Source organism: Onychomys torridus, chromosome 14 (genome assembly GCF_903995425.1).
Source record: "Onychomys torridus chromosome 14, mOncTor1.1, whole genome shotgun sequence".
Lineage (NCBI taxonomy): Eukaryota > Metazoa > Chordata > Mammalia > Rodentia > Cricetidae > Onychomys > Onychomys torridus.
In genome coordinates, this window is record NC_050456.1 from 57,026,626 (window position 1) to 57,049,441 (window position 22,816).

The 22,816-nt window shown below is 37.3% G+C and overlaps 1 protein-coding gene across 31 annotated transcripts in view; it reads left to right on the forward strand.

Annotated features, from left to right (window-relative positions):
• Nrxn3 (neurexin 3) overlaps positions 1-22,816 on the forward strand; it is a 1,610,845-nt gene that overhangs the window by 599,864 nt on the left and 988,165 nt on the right. For 28 of the 31 annotated variants that reach the window (XM_036206284.1, XM_036206279.1, XM_036206286.1 and 25 more), the window contains 2 exons: positions 13,757-13,960; positions 19,831-19,857. In XM_036206284.1, coding sequence (XP_036062177.1) covers positions 13,757-13,960; positions 19,831-19,857 — 231 coding nt within the window. The remainder of the gene's footprint in view (positions 1-13,756; positions 13,961-19,830; positions 19,858-22,816) is intronic. The other 3 variants (XM_036206272.1, XM_036206278.1, XM_036206304.1) reach the window with 1 other exon arrangement.

Here is a 22,816-nt window from a genome sequence, read left to right on the forward strand (position 1 = left end):
AGACAACCAGCTGGAGGTTCCGCGGAGCTTTGACTGAGTACTTCATTTCTTCCTCTCCCTTCCTTCCCTCAGTCTGCCATCTCTCAAGCTACAGCAAACACAGAAATGTCAAGCTTAATTATTACCCACTGAGCTACAGATGATATTGGGAACCCACATGTCACAAAAACAAACAAACAAACAAAAAACTGTCTTTAGAAAAATTAAGAACTCTGGACATGAGTGTAATCAAGAAAAAAAGGTGAGGGTGTGACAAAATAAGAGGAGGGAAATAGTTTGGAAATGCAAATGATTTACCTACCACAAAGCAGATAAACACGAAACAACTTCACAAAACTGTGTTGCGTAACATATTCATATAATACAGACACTTCAGAAAATTGAATAATGGCATAGTAATTCTCAGGTGTCATTTGAAACATTGAATTTGAATGAAAGGGAAAAAGAGGTTGTAGGCTGAAGGCAATAGAGAGTGAAAACAATGTTGCCACGTAACTGATTTGATATGTTTCATCCCAAAATGAAACAAGGAAAGTCTTGTTAATAATGTGTTGCCACAGAGAAATATTGGAATCACCACAATGAGGACTAATGAAAAGTAGAGAAAGGAGAGAGGGGTGCTACCTCAGAGAAACGGAGAAACTTGAAATACAGAAAAGATAATTCCACCTTAGGAAAAAAAAAAAGGCCATGACATGAGTCAGAGGGTGAGGACACTTACTGTGTAAGCTTGGGAACCTGAGTCTAATCTCTGGAACATGCATAAAAGTAGAAGGAGAAAATCAACTCCTCAAAGTTGTCCTTTGGCCTCCATGCCTGTGCCTTGGTATGCACAAAGACAGACAGATAGATAGATAGATAGATAGATAGATAGATAGATAGATACATACATACATACATACATACATACATACATACATAGAAACACAGATACATAGATAGATAAATAGATATATAGATACACAGATAGGTACATAGATGGATAGATGTATGTATGTATGTATGTATGTATGTATGTGTAGAAAGGTAGGTAGGTATGTAGATTGGTAGATAGATAGATACATACATACATACATACATATATACATACATAGATGTACAGATACATATATAGGTAGATACATGGATGGATGGAAGGATGGATGAATGGCTGGTTGGCTGGCTGGCTGGCTGGCTGAATACGTAGAAAGATATGTAGGTAATATATATATATATATATATATATATATATTTAGAGAGAGAGAGAGAGAGAGAGAGACAGAGAGAGAGACAGAGAGAGAGACAGAGAGAGACAGAGAGAGAGACAGAGAGAGACAGAGAGAGACAGAGACAGAGAGACAGAGATAACAGATGTTTTAAAGTAAAAAAAAAAAGTACCAGCACTCAGGGGGATAAGGCAGGGGGATTGCTATAAATTCTAAGCCAATGTGAGCTACACAGTGAGTTTGGAACTGACTTGGGCTACAGACTGAGGTTTTGTTGGAGAGAGCAGTGAGAGAGAGTCAGGAGGAGCATTTTTAAAAAAACTGTCCTAAATATCAAAGTGGAAAATTTTTCAGTATGAGAACTGACTGTATAGTTGGGGATTTAGCTCAGTGGTAGAATGCTTGCCTAGCATGCTCCAGACCCCGTGTTTAATCCTCAGTACCAGATTTTTAAAAAAAGACAAGAAAAATGACCTGAGCAGCAGGTCTAAATAACATTTTATATAGAATGCTTATCTGAGATACATACTGATTTTGCTATTATACTAAAATAATAATTGTAAGGTAAATAGAAACAATATAATTACTTACCACTAGTGCTGAATTTATATAACTCCAAGTAAATTATATTAATGATTGTTAAATTCTTTTTTTTTTTTTTTCAGAGCTGAGGACCGAACCCAGGGCCTTGCACTTGCTAGGCAAGCGCTCTACCACTGAGCTAAATCCCCAACCCTGTTAAATTCTTTATACCATAAAATATGATACAAATAATGGGAAATCATAATGTAAACCAAAATAGAAATGCATAACAGATATTCACAAACCTGAACAAATTCAGGAGATGAGCACTTGTGAGTTCCATTTTAAAAAGAGGTTTAATAAAAATACATATGGTATAACCATATCTTATGAAAATATTGTACTTAAAAATCCTTTATTGTTGAGAACAATAAAATTACTTATATATACAGCAAATATGTGACTTTATACATAATAAATATAAATGAAGTATATATGTATATCAGAGATTCCAAGCCATGCTCAATCTGAATATGACAGTTAATCATTGCCACTGGATTTGGAACTACCTAGGAGACACATCTCTGGGCATGTCTTGAGAGACATTTCCCAAAAGGTCTATTTGATGAGGGAAGCGCACTTCGAATGAGAGCAGTGGTATCCCAACTACTGAGTAAAAAGGAAAAAAGAAGAAAGAACGCTTAGCCCCAACATCCATCTCTGTCTACGATTCTGACTGTGGCTAGCTACCATATGACTAGCCCACTTCATGCTTATGCCGTCATACCTTCCTTTTCTATAATGAGCCACATCATTGAAAACCATGAGATGAAATAAACCCTTTCTTTCTTAAGTTGTGCACATTGCATGTTTTATCACAATAAGGAAACAATTAATGCATTCAATAATTTTCTAGGTAGATTTGAAGATGCCAAGGCAGCTGTATTTGCTGTTAGAGTTATGACTTCAAAAGTGAAGTGAAAAGTTAACAGTGGGAAAGACGCTTGGAGAATGACAAGTTACCAAACATATTTTCATATTTGGGTCATAAAGAGTATGTCTGTCTCATTTCTGCATCTCTATTGTATGGCCATGTACAACGGTTTGTGGAATGGTATGTGGAACTGGAACCTATGCAAAGTGCTGACATCCAGAGATGCATGCCTGGAGTTCAGAGATTTTATGGAAGTTAGGTTATAAAGACCCACAATGCTTGCTTGAATGACCAGTTAGTTATACTCCAGACCCCAGAGGAAAGCAGGCATTTCCTAAAGGTTACCTTGTCTGTTATCCACATTAATCAACTGACACCATTTACCTGGGTCTTGAGTGTGCACATTCACTACTTGGAACATTCTGTGAAGACAGAACAGGCCAGTCACCAAAATAGACTGCCCTTGGGGAGGTGCAGAGTTTGTGTCACCCTGTTTCATTCAAAACATGTGCTAAAAATAACAATATCACAACTGACATTCAGAAGAGAAAGAGGAAACTTAAGAGAATATTATTCTCTCCTTTCATTGCCTCTAATTGGAAGCTGAGTTAAACAGTGTCATCAATCTTCCCACATTTTTAATAATACCTTTTGTAAAGTTTAGTGTGTTCTCTTGGGAAATAATACCTCTTAAAATATATCATTTAAAAATTCAAATTTTAAAAATTGTGTTAACCTCAGGAAGATTAAAGTTCACTTTAATTAAAATAGCATATACACATTTCCATCTTTAAACAAGTTTCATTTTATCCTTTTATATATTTATATACTTGGAAAAACACTTGGAGTAAGTCACTCTACTGTTAAAGGTGGTTACATCTTGGTGGTGTGATTGCCTCTTGGTGGTGTGATTGCATCTCGGTGGTGTGGTTGCACCTTGGTGGTGTGATTACATCTTGGTGGTCTGATTACATCTTGGTGGTCTGATTTGGAAGGTTTATTTTTTCCTTACCTATGTCTATATCTCTTCTCTCTGATTAAAATAATGTTTTAAAAGGGACAGAAATTTTTTAAAAAATTGAGGAACTCATCATCTTCACATTAGTTTAGCACATGCTATGGAGAGTTGCTCTCACTTTCAGGGACTTCAAGCTTTATGTAGATTAAAAAAAAAAAAAAAAAACAACTCACAGAGTAGAACCATTTTCATTCCAGAACGTTTAACACAAGGATTGCAGAGAACACATTTTAACTTCTATCACATTTCTCAAGTATTCCTATGCTAGCCTCTTTTATCTTTGCTTGGGAGAAGGGAGTTCTGACTATGGGGTATAGCTGTGTCCTTCTGGCTAGAAGAACAGAGTGAGAACCAAAGCTATTTATCATAGAGATTGAAGGATATAACAATCAGATAAAAGTAAAATAATTTGAAAATAAGGTAAAACTTGCTGCTAGTATTATTTATAACAATTAAGAAACAAAAATGGATTTACCATGACAAATGAAAATAAGAAAAATTTTCTGTAGAAAAACATAGGAAAAATTTATAACAGCCTAAACTAGGGTGACTTTGTTGGGGAGGTTGCAAGACATCTAAAGCTATGAAATATTAAATATAAGTTCTTAAACTCTCCAAACTCTTATGGGGTAAGAAATCAAATGAATATTTTTATTGAGAGATCTCCTAGACCAACTGGTAATGTGCTTGACATGGATGCATGAGGACCTCAGTTAAAATCTTTAGCAGTCATATAAAAGTTGGGCATGGCAGTGCTTTTCCATAACCACAGACAACACTGTGGGTGATGGAAGAGGACAGAGACAGGAAGCTTCATGGAGCTCACTGGACAGCCATTCTAGACTCACCAGTGAGCTCCAAGTTAAGTGAGATAACTTGTCTCAAGAAAATAAAGTGGAAAGTAATAGAGGCAGACATAGGATGCCAACATCTAGCTTTCACATGCATGCACACATATGCGAATCAGCTGCATATGTGCAGATACACACTTACACACAGAGTAAAAGATACACTCATTCTCAGGAACAAGAGTCATGATGTGTAAAGCACAATTTGCTTGCATCTGCACTACACTCTGGTGCTTGTTATCGAAGCTTTACTCCAGGAGACTCTACTAAGCAGACAGGACAAGGGCTCCTTTACCTGTCATTTCTCAAGACTATAGTTTTATCCCAGAAGTGATATGCTATTGGAACCCTTTAACTTTCCCCAGCTTCTTTGTTGGAAAAACAGTATTCTATGTAGTCACAACCAAGAAGATGGGGCTACATCTACCAAGCCCTACTCTTAGAGAAGGATATGGATCTCAGTTCTGGAAAGCCAATACTTTAGGGCTAAAATTGACCTTGCCCCAGCTTAATCATGAGAAAGATGTTCCTTGTAAGAAAGCTTGGAAGACCAGCATCTACTGCAGAGGTTCTCACCCTTCCTATGGCTGCAACCCCTTAATACAGTCCTCATGGTGTGGTGACCCCCAACCATAACATTATTTCATTGCTACTTTATAACTCCAATTTTTCTACTGTTATGAATCACTATCCAATATGCAGGGTGTCTGATATGTAACTCCATGAGGATCTTGACCGACAGGTTGAGAACCACTGCCCTACTGTCTTTCTAGACCCTACTCCTGTAAGAGAACCATTCAGAGATAATTAGGTTGTTACTTCTACAAGCAGCTGGGATACAGTAGAGAGAACTTTGATTCCATGCTATGTGAAGATGAAAAGGGAATGAATATCTGGGACAGAGCTTAGAAATACTCATGGATAAGAGCTTTGTAAAACAGTCTATATCTGTGGTGGCAAGCAGTTCATAGTCAGCAGATAGCTCTGTAGGACCAGAGGCATGAGCAAAGTGACAAACCACCCAGAAGTCCACTATAAAATCTGATGGATAAAAAGCTATGAAGGACTGTTGTGATCATACTCTTTCTTGTATATCTGGACAATTGTGTACCTTAGCACTGTTTTACACCCAATCCTGGGTAATTCGACCAGGATGTGGGCAGAACTGAATGCATCCTCAAGACATCCTATTGGTTCACAGCATTTTGGCTAAGCAATAAACTGCTCTTACTTGGGGCATACTCCTTGGAGACCAGCCTTAAAAATAAAACCAAATTCATCCTTTACGGTCTGAGAGACTGAGAACTGTGCTTTTTCCCAAGGTAAAGTCCTATTAGTGACAGAAACTGTTGCCAAGGTACTAGTCTCTGGCTAAATATGAGACAACATCATAGACTCCCTTAAAAGCAGTCTCTAAGTCACACATATCTGATAGACAAAAGGGTAAAAATCAAATTCACTAAAGAGGCTTAAGTCTATATTTGTCCAGCAAGTGGCTTATATTGATCTGGGAGTAGCACCTAGGGAGGCAAGCCAAACAGCATAAAGGGGAAATGTCTGAGCAGAGATATCACCGCATACTACTAGGAAAATAGAACCTAGAATTCACTCATCCAAGACTCTAAATAAATAGGAATGACTTTGATGGTTGTGAAGTCAGTATCTAGATTTATAATAATATATTACCCAATATGCAAATAAATAACACAGTGAGATATATACATAGAAATACATGTAAGTGACAGGATATCCTTCAGGGAAATGTATTTTGGATCTTACCAATGAAACTACAATGTGTTGGAAATGTGTTCAAAATCGAAGAGAAACTAAATTTGAAGAATCTAAGGAAAAAAAGACAATAATGACTCATCAACTAGAACACAACTTCTTAAAACTCTGGATCATGACTCCACTAGGCTTCACGTAACTCAGTACAATGTTATGCAAATGTGGCAACAGTAAAAGGTTTATGAATGTGCACTGACTGTTAAACATTAATTAAAAGTTGAAGATACAACAAATCTAGGATGTTTCTGGAAACACTTGTCCATGTCATATCATGAAACTTCACTGCAGCCTTGGTTCTGAACACACAGTATGCATACTTCACAATGTATGTATTTGTGCTATGCAACTTCCAAAAATGCCATGGAGAATAGCTTGGCTCAGATGGAAAACAATTGCTTTTTATGACCTGAAATGTGTTTTACTCTACACAGGGTGTCTTCTGCTCTTAAAAATATAACTATAATTATAGAAAACAAAAACTTTAAATATTTTCCTGCTACCATGCCTTAATATACAAATATCAAATTAGTATATTTTAGATTATATTGTGTTAGAGTGTTAAATTTAAAAAAAAAAAATCGCTCTTGGAGCTAAGGACTTGAATTTTGAAAAAAAATCATTAAATAAATTTGGAGCTTGGAATTAGGGCAGAATTTACAACAGTTTCTGAAATGGCCTTGATTGAACTACATTTATACTTTTTTGTAATATTTGTTCATACAAAGCACCCTTCATATCATTGCTGATTATGAAGTCAAAATATTTATTGACTCAAAAATATTAAAGATGTTCTACATCTGACAGTATCAGATACTCAACCTTGAATATAAATTTATTTAAAAATAAAGAGGCACATCTATTTTTATTAATATGCAAATTTATTTTGAATTTAATAAATGGTAAAAATACATGTATACCAGAGAATTACACTAAGATAAATTTCTTTTTGATTTATTATCAGTAATAATTGATTTGTATACCTATTTTATATACTTATATACCCATGGTCACATAAAAATTTCTTACGCAAAGGGGACTCACAAATGGAAAATGGAACTTCTGAAATACAGCATATCAAATAAAGGATAAAATTGTGCATAATAACTATCTCTAAAAGGTCATTTTGAAGTTGGCAAGTACAGTGTCTAAATAAATTTACTAGATGGACTCAAAAAGTAGATTTCAACTGATAAGAGAAGAGTCAATTTAAAGGTAGATCAATAGAGTCTGGGCCTGTAAATAACAAAAATGAATATGGATAAATATATCTTCCTGTGAGACACCTTTAAGTGTTCCTACATATGTATAATGGGGAAATTAAGTAAGGAAGATAGCAAGGGGGAAAAGATGTTGAAATTGTGCTTATAGATTTCCCCAAAAGAATGAAAATTACTAATATACATTTCCAAGAAACTCAGTGAACTCTAAGTAGGATAAATACAAAATAAATTTCTATTTCTCTGTAATGTCCAAATTAAAGTAAAAATAATATGAATGCTGGAAAAACAGAAATGGGGGGAAATAAAAGCAAAAAATTAAAATTGCTCATCATATATATATATATATATATATATATATATATATATATATACATACATACATACATACATACATACATACATATGCCACAATGTGATTAGCAGCTGACATCTCTTCATGGACAATGGAGGTCAAAGGCAGTGGGATGTTATCCAACATAACCTATGGGAACTAACTATTAACAACATGTAGCAATGTTGTCTGGAAAATGAAGGTGATATAAATATCCATAAATGAGCAAAACTATAGAATTCATCCCTAGTGCCTTTCCTTAGCAATAACAACTAACAGTTTGTTGAGGCTGAAAGAAAGTGAAAATATGTTATTAATTTGAATTTAGGTGGAGAAAAGAACTCTAGTAAAAGTGGTTATTTATCTAATAGGAAAAGATTCTGTAATTACACATTTTTTTCTCTTACTGATTTAAAAAGTTAAGTGCATAAAGCAATATCTTTAAAGTGATGTTGTTGTGGCTATAGCATATAGAATTGCCATATATTTGACAATAAAAGCCAAGTGAATGGAGCTATATTTGAAAGAAGAAATGACAGCAGATGGTAATTTCCATCTACAGAAAGAAATGAAGAAATGAGTAGAGACACAGTAAACAATAAGCTTAATTAAAAGAAAGCTCTATGGCCGGGCAGTCGTGGCGCATGCCTTTAATCCCAGCACTGGGAGGCAGAGCCAGGCAGATCTCTGTGAGTTTGAGGAAAGGCACAAAGCTATACAGAGAAACTCTGTCTCAAAAAACCAAAAAAAAAAAAAAAAAAAAAGAAAGAAAGAAAAAGAAAAAAGAAAGAAAGCTCTATGAATGTATTTGAGCTTTCCTTCCTTCTCTTAGCTTTCTAGAATGACTTACATTTTTGTAAAGTACTTATTATGACAATGTATTATGGTGTCTGATAATATAAAATATATATATTACACACACAAGCACATATGCATACACACATGTGAAACTTGAATCGTAGCAGAAAATGGGACAAGGTAAGAGTCGTGGGAGTAATGAAGGGCAAGGTTTGAGGGAAAGAAAGCTTATTGATAACAGAAAGGGAGAACGAGGAATAACAGACCATGATAAATGATGACCACATGAGAACAGGAATAGGCAGAGTGCTGGAGAGGTCCCCTTAAATCCACAATGATACATATTCTGTAGACTGCTGGCAATGGTCGAGAGAAAGCCTGATCTGATCTAGTCTGGTGATCAGATGGCCAAATACCCTAACAGTTGTGCTGGAACTCTCATCCAATAACTGATGGAAGTGGATGCAGAGATCCTCAGCCAGGCCCCAGGTGGAGCTCCAGGAGTCCAATTGTCAAGAAAGAGGAGGGTCTGTAAGAGCATGAATTGTTGAGACCAAGACTGGAAAAGCACAGGAACAAATAGCCAAACGAATGGAAGCACATGAATTATGAACCAAAGGCTGTGGAGCCCCCAGCTGGATCAGGGCCTCTGGATAAGTGAGACAATTGAATAGGTTGAACTGTTTGGGAGGCACCCAGGCTGTGGGACCAGGATCTGTCCTTAGTGCATGAGCTGGCTGTTTGGAACCTGGGGCTTACACAGGGACACGTGCTCAGTCTAGAAGGAGGGGCTGGACCTGCCTGTATTGAATCCACCAGGTTTACATGAATCCCCAGGGGAGTCTTGGCCCTGGAGGAGATGGGAATGGAGGGGAGGGGCTGGGGGGAAGGTGGGGGCAGGGGTGGGAGGGGGGAGGACAGGGGAACCCATGGCTGATGTATAAAATTAAAACACAAATATAATAAATAACAAAATAAAAGAGTCATTTAGTAGTAAGGTTTCCATATCTTGGTCAGGGAATTTACCACAGAAGTAGAGTGGGTTTGATCCTCAGAATACAAAACAAACTTTTATAGTTTGCTGAAATTTAATTAGTACAGATATGAGGTAGAAATCTTGTAAATTAAGATATACACCATAGGGCCCCAAGCAATCACTAAGAAGGTACCCCAGAAAGCATAGCTTAAATCACTAAAGGGATTACAGTAAGAATATATTAGAATATCTTCAAGGAAGATGAAAGGATGTAATAAAGAATTGAAAAAGAATAAAATAGAAGGAGACTATGCTGATTGTTTCTCTTATCACTGTGACAATTCCTGACCAAAAAAAAAAGAGCAAGTTACAGAGGAAGGATTTATTTGAGATGGTAGAGTACATCATGGTTAAGACACAGGGTATTAGGAGCATGAGGGGGCTGTTTGAATTTTTTCTACATTCAGAAAGCAAAGAAAGCTAGCTTGCTCCTTTCAACTCAGCCCAGAATCAACTCAGTCCATGACATAATTCTGAACATGGTCAAGGTGGGCCTTTCAGTTAAAGCCATGTAGAACCATACTCATGGAGGTGTATTTCCTGATGGTCAGGGATCAAAATACCATAGCATTTAAGTACCAAAATGCACTCCGTTCATGGTTTAATCTCTCCATCTTCAATAACCTATATGACATATTTATAGATTGAGTCAATTTTTATAGATTCATACTCCCCAAAAAATATTAGAATTCTAGTCCTTTATATTGAAAATTGTTTAAGCAAATTTATATGAACTCATACAACAGATTTTGTTTCAGTTGATTTCTGAATTAAACTATCTAGTTGATAAACACCCATACCTTGAAAACCATGTTAGTAATAGAACGTGCAGCACCTCAAAAAGAGATACAGACTGAGATCTACACCTTATTTCAAATGGGAACTATTTTACTCCATGGTCATGTGATATTTATTCTATGATGCTATTAATATTGACAGAGAATGTGTTTACATTTAAACTTATGATCTGGCCGTACAGATATTCAGAGGAAAAAGAACAGCCATTGATTTTGAAATATATTTAAGTTGAATGCATTAAAACCACTCATTTCATGGCTCACTTAATGTCCTAATATCTCTTGAAGAGGAGTCTATGTTTGTGTGGTTATGTATAGAGGGTGCACAGTGATGATTAATGAGGTTCCTAATTACATTCACACACATCACTGCATATTTATTTTAACAATGAATTATTTAGAATACATATACTATATTTGCTTATGTAAATTGGACATTTATGAATAATATGTGGGTGTAAATAATAGTGTAAGTATATACACTCACACACACACAGAATGCCACATCGTAACATGAAGAATCATGGCTATACTTTGATACCTAGAAAGGTGATGTGTTTCTAGCTTATTTCTTTGCAGTTTGGCATCTGGTTAAGCACATAGTCTCAAGAAATATAGTAGCTACGTTCAGTCTCTAGCTCTGCTATGTATTTGTTGTGCGATCCATTATCCATGATCTCCCCAAGGACTAAAGTGGCATCTTAATGGATACACAGTCCTAGAAAGCACCCCCAAAACACCAAATTCTCAGTAAGTTTAGATATCATTTTTGATTTTCTGATTTTTGCCTTTCTAGGAGATAAAATATTTCCTTTCATACCTGGAGCATGTACAAACTTAGATTATGATTCCTGCCTAACAGACTATCATGTGCCTTCTTTTATGATGGTTCTTGTAGCTGACACACTCTTCTCTATGATCCCTTTAGAAGTTTTAATTTACAATGCATAGCTTTAGGTAGTAATGTTTCTACCTGAGTGATGTTACTTTCCAGAAATGTGAGTGGGTGCCTTTATATTACTTTCAATAGATCTTCAGTCTGTTATATAAAAGTAGGGTTGTGCCAATTCCAATCTTTCTTGTGGTCTGCCTACATCTTATCTTTTTCTGTTCCAGTTCTTTCCATACTTAAAAATGAGAGCTTTCATCTGTTTCTGTTGCTATTAAGCCCTCAACATTTAGAAAGTGCATGGTATACACAACATGCTAATTAATGAATCCAAAATTCATTGTAAGTTCTCAACTATTTACTAGATTCCCAGGTCCAAAGTATACTGATTTTATTTACAGACTCAAGATACCTTTAACAGCAAGTGAGAGAAGAGAAGCCCTTCTTTGGTATCAGTGGCTTATTGGTCCTAGATCTCTGAGGATACCAACTCTGGTTTGTCAATCAATATAAAAGGATGCAATATTTGAATATACCCTTCACATGTACTCCCATATAGTTTAAATAATTTCTAGATTGTTTCCAATGTCTAATGTACTGCAAATGATATGTAAATAGTTGCTATGATTTGTTGTTGGAGAGATAATGTCAAGAAAGCAATTCTATATAGTTGTGTCTGTTTGGCACAGATGACTTTTTTCAAACATTTTCCATTCATGGTTGCTTGAATCCACAGATATAACTCTATAGATACAGCAAGGTGACTGCTCTAAATAGAACACTTCATTATTACCTTAGAATTCTTTTTTTCCTTTCCTTTGTGCTTATAGAGATGTTATTTACTCCTTGTGTAAGAGCTGATGCTATCACTTTTTTCATTATAACCCAATGCTAAACCCTGTTCAGATACCGTTTTGCCTGCCTTAGTCGCCTGCAGCCCAAATTCCTACTCCTCTAAATGTTACTACCAGCTATATGTTTTGTCATTTGCCCATTTTATGTTTTAATATAGTTATTTGTACCTGCTGGGTCTCTCTGTAGCATAGAATTTCTCTTTCAGCTGTTTATTCACCACAGGACATATAAGTAGTAACTATTTGATAATTGTAAATGTTTAATATAGAGCATACTCAGTGTGTGATACTGAGTCTATTCTTCCTGTAGATATTTGTCAATGGATGATCTTCATGGTACTGCAAAAAAATAAACAAATAAATAAATAAAAGGCCATACACATGGTATCTAACATAATGCCTCATAGCTAGTGTGACTTTGAGATGTTATTGTCTCACTCTGAGGATTTTTTACTTGAAAGTAGGAAAAATAGACCCATATTACAACATTATTATGGTATTTGATGACGTGGGTGGGGGGAGGGTTCAGGTTTTCTAAATCAAGTGATTGGGCTGAAGAATACATCATGTCAAAGTGGCCTCCTTTCATTTCCTATGCAAGCTCTCTTTGAATACAAATAAAATGAAATTGTCAAGGTCTCCATCAACACTCTGCTGTTATCTTCTAGTACCAGTTCCCATTACTTACTGCATGGTCATAGCACCTCTTACCATGACATATAGTGTGTATGAGCTTTGTCCACTGTCTGGTACTCCTGCAGAAGTTTCTCTGCCATTTATGTTTATTTGACGTGATGGCTATAAACTTTCCCTTTCCATTTCCCATAAAACACACAGATTTCAAGTTGTTCACTTTGCACCATTTATTTCTCTAAAACACATAGAATTATAATTTCTACATTCTGTAGGACATTTTTACTTTTGCAAAATACTTTCATAAGTAGTGTTATATAGTTTTGTACCCTTCACAGGGCAAATATTAGACACATCATAGAATATGATTTAAAAAGTTCCAAAACAAAACAAAAGTTGCATGAGAAAACATAGAGTCCATTTTGTGGTGGCCAACTCCTACTGTATGAGAAACAATTAATGAAAAACAATTTAAAGAATAAGAGTGAATGAAGACCAAGAGCAGTGGTTCTCAACTTTCCTAATGCTGCGACCCTTTAATACAGTTCCTTGTATTGTGGTGACCCCCAACTATACAATTATTTTGCTGCTACTTCATAACCATAATTTTCTACTGTTCTGGATCATAATGTAAATATATGCTATGCAGAGTATCTGATATGTGACTCCTGAAGGGCTATGACCCACAGGTTGAGATCCACTGACCTAGAGTTTAAGTGACGTGCTCCAGGCCACATAGTCAAAAAGGCAATAGCAATAGAGTTCTATCAAACACAGGCTACCTTCTTACCAGCTTGGTGCTAGCTTTACTCAGCCTATAAGAAAAAGGACTTTTCAAACATTAGTTTCTTATGCTAACCATCTCTATTCTCTTTCTTTACAGAGGCATCCATCCTGAGCTATGACGGCAGTATGTACATGAAGGTCATCATGCCCATGGTGATGCACACAGAAGCAGAGGATGTGTCCTTCCGCTTCATGTCACAGCGAGCCTATGGGCTGCTTGTGGCCACGACGTCCAGGGACTCTGCAGATACACTGCGTCTAGAGTTGGATGGTGGGCGTGTCAAGCTCATGGTTAACTTAGGTATCGTATGAAGGACCCTCTGTCATTCTGTTTGGGCTTGTCTTCCCTTCTTTTCCGATTTTCATTGAATTCTTTGTTTCTGGAAAGTTAGCTGCTCACCTCTCGTTTAATAGACCATGGATTAAAAACCAACAGCAACAAATACCTTTTCCCTGTTTCTGCATGAGGGTTTGATGTCAATTTTTGGTCTCTGACAGTGGTGATTTCTTTAGTAGATTATTCGTTTTCTAAGTTTCCTTTCTTGATTTTTTGGAATTGTTTAGCTTTGTGTAAAACACGCTACTTTGGTCCATCTTTTGATCAATTAATCATGCTCCCATTAAGTTCAACTCCTTGGTCACCACTCAAAACAGTCAAGGCAGAGGAATAGGGCAGGGAGAAGAGGAGGCAAAATGAGAGGGCGGGTGGAAGAAATCTACCCTGCCTGTTGTTTCTAGTTCTAGCAACTATTCTTATGGATGGTGGCCTGGATGTCACTGAGTTCTTAAGTTTATTCCTAGGAGGACATCAGGTTACATTGTTCCTTTTATCCCATTAGAAACAGTCTTTTTAAGTTCAGAGCCTCCCGATATGTACACACACCTGTTTGCTTCCCTGGTGTTCTTAATCACTTGTCAGCAGCCCTTTTTATATAAAGATTATTGCCTCCCGATGTCAACCAGTTGCCCTATTTTCTCCATGTCATACATATCAATCACCCTAGATTTGAAAAAAAAAAAAAGATAATAACTTCATGTTTGTAGCTTTATTGGGTCAAAGTGTGTTTTTGTCTCCACAGTTGCCTATAATGGATACTTGGTAAACCTTCCTCCTTCTGGCCTCACATTGTTTCCTACTATTAACTCTTTTTACTGGCTCCTAACTATTTTCTGTGGAGAAGGGAAACCTCTTGGTTTTGAAAAGAAACAAATACTTCTGTTCTTGCACTTAACAGAAAGCCAAATACTCACTGATGTCAGAATTAATGACTTAGCTGAGTCTGTACTTCTAAGCTCATGGACTCGTGTGGGCTTGTAGACCATATTTGAATATCAAGCTCTTTCATAATGATTTATTAGAGCCACAGACAAATGTACCTGTTTGAAGACCAGAGAAAATCCTAGCTGACTTGACTGAAAGGTGGGCTTTGAATCCACACCACTCCTATCTGCTACCAGGTCAACTGGTACTAATTCCAAAATACGAAAACCTTGAAGACACTGGACTGTTTTGAGTAATGACACATTTAGTTCTGTGTTTCATTTTACTTCTGGTTTCTAGCATTTATGACATGGTGCACTTTTTTCCCTGTCTAGTCTCACCTGCTCTTTGTCTTTTGTGTGTCTCTTGGTTTTCTTTTGTTTGTGTATGTATATGTATTTGATTCTTTTTGGGTTTTTATTTTTCTTCTATTGATGGATCTTCTATTGTGTGTGTATCTGTATTCTTGAGTTTTCAATCCTCCCCACCATCCACCATGGTAAATCAAAAGATGGTATTCAACCCTTCAAAGGCCCAAAGCCTGCGGCCCGCATAGCAAACAGCCTTGAGAACAGAGAGTACTGAGAAGCCTGCAGGGACTGGCATACCTCTGTCCCTCCCACCTGCCCTCCCACAGCACCCTCCCCACCTTAACTAGACCAAACTAAGCATGTTATACTACCTAAATCCAACAACCAGATAACATGACTTCTCTGGAAAAACAGCAGAGAGAACAAAGACCAACCCAAAAGCGTAACAAAGGATAAAACTGAACATCAGACTCTACCTAGCTTGCCCTCAGAAAAACAAAACAAGTTGGTTTTCTTCATTAAATACTGCTGTGTAAAGGCTAGAAAGGCAACCTCAACAGGCATTAGTTTACAAGAAAAACTGAAGTTAGAGAAAGGGATAAAAGATGAGCGATGAGGAAATGAGATGAAAGCCCCACTCCCCATTTCAGACAACACACACACACACACACACACACACACACACACACACACACACAGAGTTAGTCATAGATCCTAAATGTATCCCCAGAAACACGCCATCCATACCTTTTTTATTTTAAACTGTGGGACCCAAGCCTTCTAAAAAAATAGCTTCTGACTTTCAGCATTTGCTAGCTCACCATCTAAGTCCTACTGTGCTGAGACAACTTGCTTTAAAGAGTTTCCGTGGCATTAGAGCACTGTTCTCCTCTAAAAAGGGAGAGTCATTTGCTTCTGCCCAGGGGGCATGGTCCATCACAACTATGACACTGGATTATCTAACTTTCTTTCAAGCCTGACATAGGAAACTAAACATTAATCATTATGCTGTATACAGGCTTCATATTTAGGATTTGTCCAAAGGTTTTTTCACTCTCTCTCCCAAGTATTTTCATCTGCCTTGTCACAAAGAAAATTATCTCCAAGAACAGTTTGCCTCTCCCAAACTAACTTTGTTCTCTTACTATATTTTTCCCCTCAGGAAAGGTCTCACTCTGTTGCCAAAGCTAGCCTGGAGTTCTCTGTAGCTCAGGTTAGCCTCTGGGGTGCTTGTATTTCAAGTTGTTCCCCCTTTACAGAGCACACTAAAGCTATTCAAGTTCATTCAAATTGCTAACACATGTGAGTGCCTATGAGCCCAACCTAGTATCTATTTTTCTGTTGTAACCTGGCTTCTACATGCCAATGAGGCTAGCCTTTTCCTAAGGTTTTCTTTTCTAAAGACAGGTATGTGTGGCCATAGAAGGCATACAAGGTATCGGGCACTAGGCAGCATGACTTGAAAAGTTTCAAAGCTGGTGATTGATCAACCAACATTTTCTCCTTGTGCATTAAAAGAGGGAATGACAGTATTTTGCCTTCCAAGTACATGTAAAGATTTCAAAGACTGTTTTATTTTAATCTAGTAACAGTTTTAAGAGATAATTTAGCAAAGTGTTTTTTTATGTTTACTTTTATAGACATGAAGCTTCTGTAGGAAGTTAGTAGCAGAACTGACATTAGAACCCCAGTCTCTAAATCGCTAGGTCATTATGGTGTTTTCTGTTGGCTCCACAGATCTCCATTATGGCTCAGTGATGGAATTGTCTTAATGGCAGCATTCTTGACAGTCACCTTTGAAACATTCACATAGGGGATCTCTCTTTGCCTTGGTGCTCAGTTTTAATTGTGCTGCATCACAGTAAAGCCACTGATAGGGATGAAGATGTAGATGTCCTCAGCAGTGCTGGGAGCCTTTCATCCATGCTCAAGACTCTAAGGGCAGTGATAGGCATCCAGTTAATCACATTGAAATTCTCCAGATATCCTTTCTCTAGACATCCTGAATACTGCTTCTGCATAACTGAAAACACACAGCTTTCAGAAGCATTCATGGCTTCCAGACTCAGTGCAGAGCTCCCCAGTATGCAAAGCAGTCATTTCTCCCACTTCACTGAAATATGGTAAAGGAACTAAACAAAACAGATAGCACACATATGCACACAAACGCACATGCACTCGAGTAGACTTTTTTCATTCAGAGAAAGCACTCTGGCTGCTACAGAAGATAGATGTAAAGGACATGGCCTTCCCCAAGTCAATTCCCCTGGCTCCTTTTTCATTAAAAAAAAAAAAAAATGCATGCCCTCACCAACAAGACTGCAGCCTTACAGCTTGAAAAGAAGACATTAGGGAAGATATTTTTCCCCATGAAGCACTCACTTACTGTTTAGGTAAAATAAAATAATTCAATGTGCCTTCACCTAAACATATTTCTGCCTTCCCTGAAAGTCCCCAGTTTTCACACTGATTTAAAGGTACAATTTAGACTTCATGGGGCTATTTGCATACCCAGGAAGATTAACCCAACTGAAACACCTCTCCTTGTACCAAACTTCTGCCTAATGATAAAATCCTCAGCTTCACACAACTGAAGAGAAGAACTCTTCCTTGTTTGCAATCCGTGTGTTGGTGGCTTTAGGACCACTCTTCTCTCTTTCTCCTGAGCATGTCTTCCCGTATCCATTTTCCCTCCTTTAGTAAGTTGAGAAGAGGTATCTCTCCAGCTTTGGGTGAGGTGAGGTTCAACCAGTAGCTCAAGTCCCACCCCTCCTTCCTGCCTGCCCTGCCTCCTCAGCCCTCCCAGGGGCATGGCCTCCTCTGTCCGGTGATCGTACCAATTGCTCCAGGGCTGTCTGCTCCCACTTTTCTGTTGCGGTTGACGACACATGACAAACCTAACCGCACGAAACCAAACCCGGATTTTTCTCAAGAGGTGTTCTTCTGGGGAACAGCAACAACAAAAAAGCTGCCTGCCTCCGTCTTCAGGATGACTGGGTTTTATGAGTTGCTCCTAACAGGATTGAGCATAGTTCTATTCTACTGGGCTGGGTGCCACTAGCTCCTATTTCATCTGTCCACTTAAAATAGCAGACTTTAGGGGAATCCAAATGGTGGCATTATGCTGTGCTAGTCCTCTGGAAACGATTAGGTGAACCTTGAGCAGCGGAAGAGCACAGTTTATATACTGGTATATTCCCAGTAGCTTGCTTTCTTTTTGCATCATTGACTTTGACCTCTAGATATCCTGCTTTATATAAATCCTGATTGGAATTTTCATCACCATGAACCAACCCTAGGCTCAGCTGGGCAGTTTGGTAACACTTAGCAAGACTTACTCCAGCCGTTGCTCCCACTTTCCTACTCCTGGACTCTACTCGGGAATTCCCATTGTGTGTGCCCATGACTGCCAGACAGTGGTGAATAAAGCACTAGCTACTCAGATCTCTGGCACAGAATGCCTAGTGTGGTTGTCTGCAAGCAATTAGACAATTCTCTCCCATGTTTTCCATTTAAGAGATAAAACCCAGACCAGAGGATTTTTCTCTTGTTGTGATAAAGAATCACAGGGTAAAACAGGCAGGATGTCAAAGGTACCCATGACCTCCTCCACACGTGCCTGCCCTGCCTTCTCCCTGAATGCTGTAGACACTTCATTCAGTCTGGGCATTTGGGCAGGAAGACAGAGATAGGCTTCGTGAGTGGGTTGGTCCGGGAGCCTTTGAACCAATAACAATCAGGAAAGCCAACCAATTGTAATAACATCCTAGGGTATTTTGTACCCTACACCTGATTGACCCCCACCTCTCTAAAATCTGTGATGGGTGTTGGTGCGGTTAGCTGTTTGCAAGTGGCCATTTTATGACAGGAAATGACCAGGTGGTATTAACCCTTTCCTTATGTTTAAGGGTCATGGCAAGTGTGCCTATACAAATTTCTGTAGTATTCTGGGCCCAACCTAAAGCAAGGGTGGAGGGAAGTTGGGTTAGAAAAAGAGAAAGGGTTAAATACTACTCTGTGAAACTTCAAGGGCATATTTTTTTTTAAAAAAATGATACAATGTGTCAGAATGGTGATTATACGTGGAACACTAATTCAAAATTCTTGTTAATGCTCTCAATGAACATTTTAAGTACATAAATTATAGGGGGAAATAACCTGTATTTGGTGGGAAATTTTTTCTAATTTTCTAAATTTAACCAATTAGCATTTTAAAATCCAACTGTATAATATGTTATACAAATGAACAGGTTTTTTTTTTTTTTTTTTTAAAAAAAAAAAAAAAACAAACCAACAACAAAAAAATAAAGTCTTGATGTCTATTGTGGATATATATGTATACCAGTATATATCTCTATACATATGTGTATATATATGTGTGTGTGTGTATATATATATGTATCCAACTTTACTAATTAATATACTGTACATATACACCCACCCTTAATCTTGTACATATTGTATATGTATATATATATAAAATGGCCACATTTCTTGCGTGTGTCTGTCCCCGGAAGGGTGGACTGATTGTTTTTGGATGTCTGCAGCTGTTACCTTGAAGGATGCAATTTCATCTTTCATTTATTTTTCCCCATCTAGACTGTATCAGGATAAACTGTAACTCCAGTAAGTTTTTCCTCAAGTTTCATTTTGTTCTTTAAAAAAGCAAAGAAAAACTGACTTTATTTTGTTTACTGTTTTATGAGCTGTTTTTTGTTTGGATTGTTTTATTTATTTATTTTTTTGACAAGTTTTGAGGGGAGTAACAGATGTAACAAATTGGAGGGTTGGGATGGTAGTCCTTGCAAGGACTCTGTGTGATTAGGGGTGTTGTCTCTGAATGGGGAGATCCTCCCTTCTCTCCTTTCCTTGCATTTGTTCAATATGCAGAAAAGGAGGAAAGGACTGTGGATCCTGAAGTCACTTGAAAGTGAATTGAAATGGTAATGTATTTATTGTCTTCAGGAGCTAACCCCTGGGGTGAACAAAAAAACTTTAGAGCAACCAGCATGCACTTCTTCACTACCCAAAACTGTAGATGACAAATGCAAAGTTCATGACCCAAAGGTGGCTGCCAACTCTGACATTTCTTCTCTGGCCTTTATCACTGTGGGGGTTTGAGAGGGGTATTTTTGGAGATGATGCTACATTTAACCAAACAGACTCACTATGGCTCCTCTAAAGGAGGAGTACAAGTCACCATTTTCCCCATTGCCATTCAAGCATCCCAGCTCTTGAAAGATCCTAAGAAAATACATGCTGAAAAACTTTGTTATCTTTCTCCCTCTGCCTTAAAAATGAACATCAACTATAGATAAGCAGGAAGGGAAAAAGGGAGACAAAAGAAAGATGGAAATGGAAAGGACAGGTCAAAAGGACTAAAGGAAAAAAGAGGAAAATGTTCATTGACGGCTCTTATGTCTTATATCAGCTAGGCTAATTAATACTCCCTGATATAATAAGGCATCCTAAAATTTCAATGACTCAAAACAAAGGAAGAATTTCTTTCTGATTTAGAAGAAGTCTAGTGCCAGTTGAATGGCTCTCCCAGACCATTCCTTTCAAAGACATAATTCAAGAGAGCAGAATTCTTCCATGAGATGCGCCAACCCCCTTGGAAATCTTCAGTTCTATATCCACATCGAGGAGAAATCTTGGGTGGTTAGACAATATGCTACATTGCCTTGCCTGAAAGTCTCCTACATCATTTCTGTACACTTGTCTTCACCAGATATGACTCCATTCTGCATGTAAAGGAAGCAGGAAATGAAGTCTTTGGAGCATGCAGGTAGAGCATTCAATCATTTGAACAACATCCTAGCACGCAGAAGTCATGGTGGTATCTGGCTTCTGGCCTTTTCATTTCTAGAGTATTTCTGGAGGAATGAAAGCAAAGAAAAGAGAGCAAACTCTCTAACTTGTATCTTTCACTGACTTGCTAATTCCATTGTACATGAATTATGTAGATGCTGGATCAGCCTTCCTTTCTAGCTGTAGTATCAGAATGACATGTTAATAAAGCCTAGTGCTACACATTTTAGGGAGCATGTTCTTTATAACTTAAGGAAAAGCAAGAATATATATATATATATATATATATATATATATATATATATATATAAAACAAATACTTCATAGAAAGTTTTATGCATGTCTTGGCATTACTTTCACTTATTTTAAGCAATGTCCCATTTTTGCTGTGCTGAAGTATTTCTAATTTGGCAGAAATTTCTCATGATATTTAGATGGCTAAAAGCATAATTAAAGCATTCTTTGTATCCAAAGCCTGTAGTCTTAGAAATCTGTAGTGTTTTAAACAGTGTTTAGGAATATAATTTTCAACTCCCAAAGTCAGTGATCCTAAGCCTACAACTCAATCACATTAATTAAGTCTATAAATTTGTACAGACTGCACCTAGATCACATTATGAACATTGTCATCACCTACCAGATTCCTCACTGTCCTTCTGCATTTAATCCCTGCTGCTACGCTTAGCCCCAGACAACTACTGATGGACATCTTTTCTGCAAATCTGTCCTTTCTGGACGTTTCATATACTGGAATCTTATTTGTCATCACTTGAATCTGACTTCTTTAAAAATTACAGCATTGCTCTGAGAAAACTTTTTCCTTTCCTTTTGCACTGACTTATAGGAAAAAAAATAAATAAAAAGACAGAAACTGAACATGAGGGTAGAAACTCTGATACCAAAAGTGTGTTGGCTTCTGAGACTTACTTGGAGAGAACTGGAGGCTATTGGATCAAGATGTCAACAAGTGATTTTCTGTTTGAGCACCATCTGTTCGTCTAGCAAATTTCATAGATTTCATATGAGCAATCCTGGATAGTACTAGAGATAAATACCAGAATTATCTTCACTGGGAAAGCCCAGTAGAATGTTTTCTATTCAGAACATGGAAAAATAGCATTGAGAGGAAAAACATTACAGCAAGGGCGTCTTCTCCATCCACTTTGATCACAACATCCAGAGTATAATTGGTCTTCATTTAATAACTGGGTGGGTCACAATTGATTTGAGGTCTTGCTTTTCAGTTCTCATGCTAATCATTTAAAATGCTGACAGTTAACCTCACATAGCCCATCAGAATAGTAGTATACTGTCTACTGGTTGAGCCATAGTTGTTTTAAAAAAGAAGAGTTTCTTTAAACCAACTGGGATCTTTAGTGTGAAAGTATACCGACATATACCCAGAGTAATGTGGAGTCACAAAGTAAATGTGATACATTTTCCCAGAGTAGATTTTAGTTTTGAATTGTTGTTATAGCTGAAATGGGAACCAAAATGATACATTATGCCGAAGTCTGTAATAAGTGTAGATGTTTAAGGGATAAAAAAGAACTCAAAGGCATTTTGTTTGTATGGCTTATCTTCTCTAATCCATCTGTGGTATTGTTGGCACATAGATGTAAGATCTTGAGAACACCGTGCATCTAAATTTGGAGAAAAATCATGTACAAGTGATTAGAATTTCTAATTCCCTCTTTTTGTTAATTCCATGTCAGGGTTCATGGCTTAGTCTCATTTGACGTTTGAAGTTGTTTCTTTAATAGGAATGTGTGTT